General features: G+C 59.2%; 1 protein-coding gene across 2 annotated transcripts in view; it reads right to left on the bottom strand.

Annotated features, from left to right (window-relative positions):
- The window catches only part of PRPS2 (phosphoribosyl pyrophosphate synthetase 2), a 32118-nt gene extending 31931 nt beyond the window's left edge, over positions 1–187 (bottom strand). The window contains exon 1 of one of the 2 annotated variants that reach the window (XM_012558377.2): positions 13–187. In XM_012558377.2, the coding sequence (XP_012413831.1) occupies positions 13–134 (122 nt within the window). In that variant the 5' untranslated portion in view covers positions 135–187. The remainder of the gene's footprint in view (positions 1–12) is intronic. The other variant, XM_004386349.2, reaches the window with a different exon arrangement.
- Between the last annotated feature and the right edge of the window lie 1268 nt (positions 188–1455).

A 1455-nucleotide genomic window follows, 5' to 3' on the forward strand; every position in this document is an offset into this window, starting at 1 on the left:
GGCCTGGCTCACCTGGTCTCCTGGTTGCTGAACTTCTTGGTGACCACCTTGCCCAGCTCCAAGCCCAGCCGGTCGGCCACGCGCTGGGACAGGTCCTGGTGCGAGGAGCCGCTGAAGAGCACGATGTTGGGCATGGCTGGACTCTGGGGCGCGCGGTGGCGGCGGTGACGGTGACGCGGGCGGGAAAGAGTGGCGACCGGACCGGAGGAGGAGCTGGAGGGAGGGAGGGAGGGAGGAGCGGGAAGGAGTTAAAGCGGAAGGAGGAGCTGGAGGGGAGGAAAGAGCAGGAGCGGAAGGAGGAGCGAGAAAGTGCGTCAGGACTGGGAGGCGACACCGGAGGCGCAGGAGAGGAAGGAGGAGTGGGAAAATGCGTCAGGACCCGGAGGAGCTGCAGCGAAGGGAGGAGCTGCAGGGCAGGGGGGAGCCGCAGCAGAGGGAGGAGCGAGAAAGTGCGTCAGTACTGGGAGGGGCTGGCGGGGAGGGAGGAGCTGGCAGGGAGGGAGGAGCTGGCAGGGAGGGAGGAGCTGGCAGGGAGGGAAGAGTGAGAAAGCCCCTCGGGACTAAGAGGAGCTGAAGGGGAGGGAGGAGCGAGAAAGCACGTTGGACCGCGAGGAGCTGGGGGAGGAGCTGGAGGGGAGGGAGGAGTGAGAAAGCACGTTGGACCGCGAGGAGCTGGGGGAGGAACTGGAGGAGAGGGAGGAGTTAGAAAGCACGTTGGACTGCGAGGAGCTCGGGGAGGAGCTGGAGGGGAAGGAGGATGAGAAAGCGACAGGGAAGACTGCGAGGAGGAGAGCGGAGAGCAAAGAGGGGAAAGAGGAGAGGGAGAGGAGCGTGGGGGGCTGGAAGGGATGGAAGAGCTGAACGGGGAGGAGAAGCTGGAGGATGGGAGAGAAGAGGAGCTGAGAGTGGAGAGGGAGGAGAGGAGGAGGTGCCAGAACACAAAGGGCAGGAGGTTGTGAGACCCTGGGTGGTCCTGAAGCACACGGGTACCCTTGCTTGTGGCATGGGGGGGGTGCTTCAGAAGCAACTGAGGTGGGGGGGTGGAGCACCCTCCTGACCCCAATCTTGACCTTTCTGACCTGCCTCACCAGGGAGGGCAAAATGGGCGCAGAGGTAGGGGAACGGGCAATGGAGCTGCCTTGCAGTCAGAAGAGACTCCCAACCCTGAGCACCCCAAACCTAGTGCAGGCTACTGGTGTTGCAAGGGTCGCAAACTACTGCACGGGGGCCAATCGTGGTTTTTGGACCCGGGAGCGAAGAATGGTTTTAGATGAACATTTGCAATGGATGTGATGATAGGATACACTGCCTTTGAACCCCAATTAAGAGAAATGTTATCCTTCCAAGAAAGAGTTTCTTCTCTTTAGATGTTTATTTTTATATGTACTCAATTATTATTATTGTTATCATATTTTGGATTTGTCAATAAAAACATTGTTGAATTTTTTCCCTCTT

The sequence above is a fragment of the Trichechus manatus genome, unplaced genomic scaffold (genome assembly GCF_000243295.1).
Source record: "Trichechus manatus latirostris isolate Lorelei unplaced genomic scaffold, TriManLat1.0 scaffold00162, whole genome shotgun sequence".
Classification (NCBI taxonomy): Eukaryota; Metazoa; Chordata; class Mammalia; order Sirenia; family Trichechidae; genus Trichechus; species Trichechus manatus.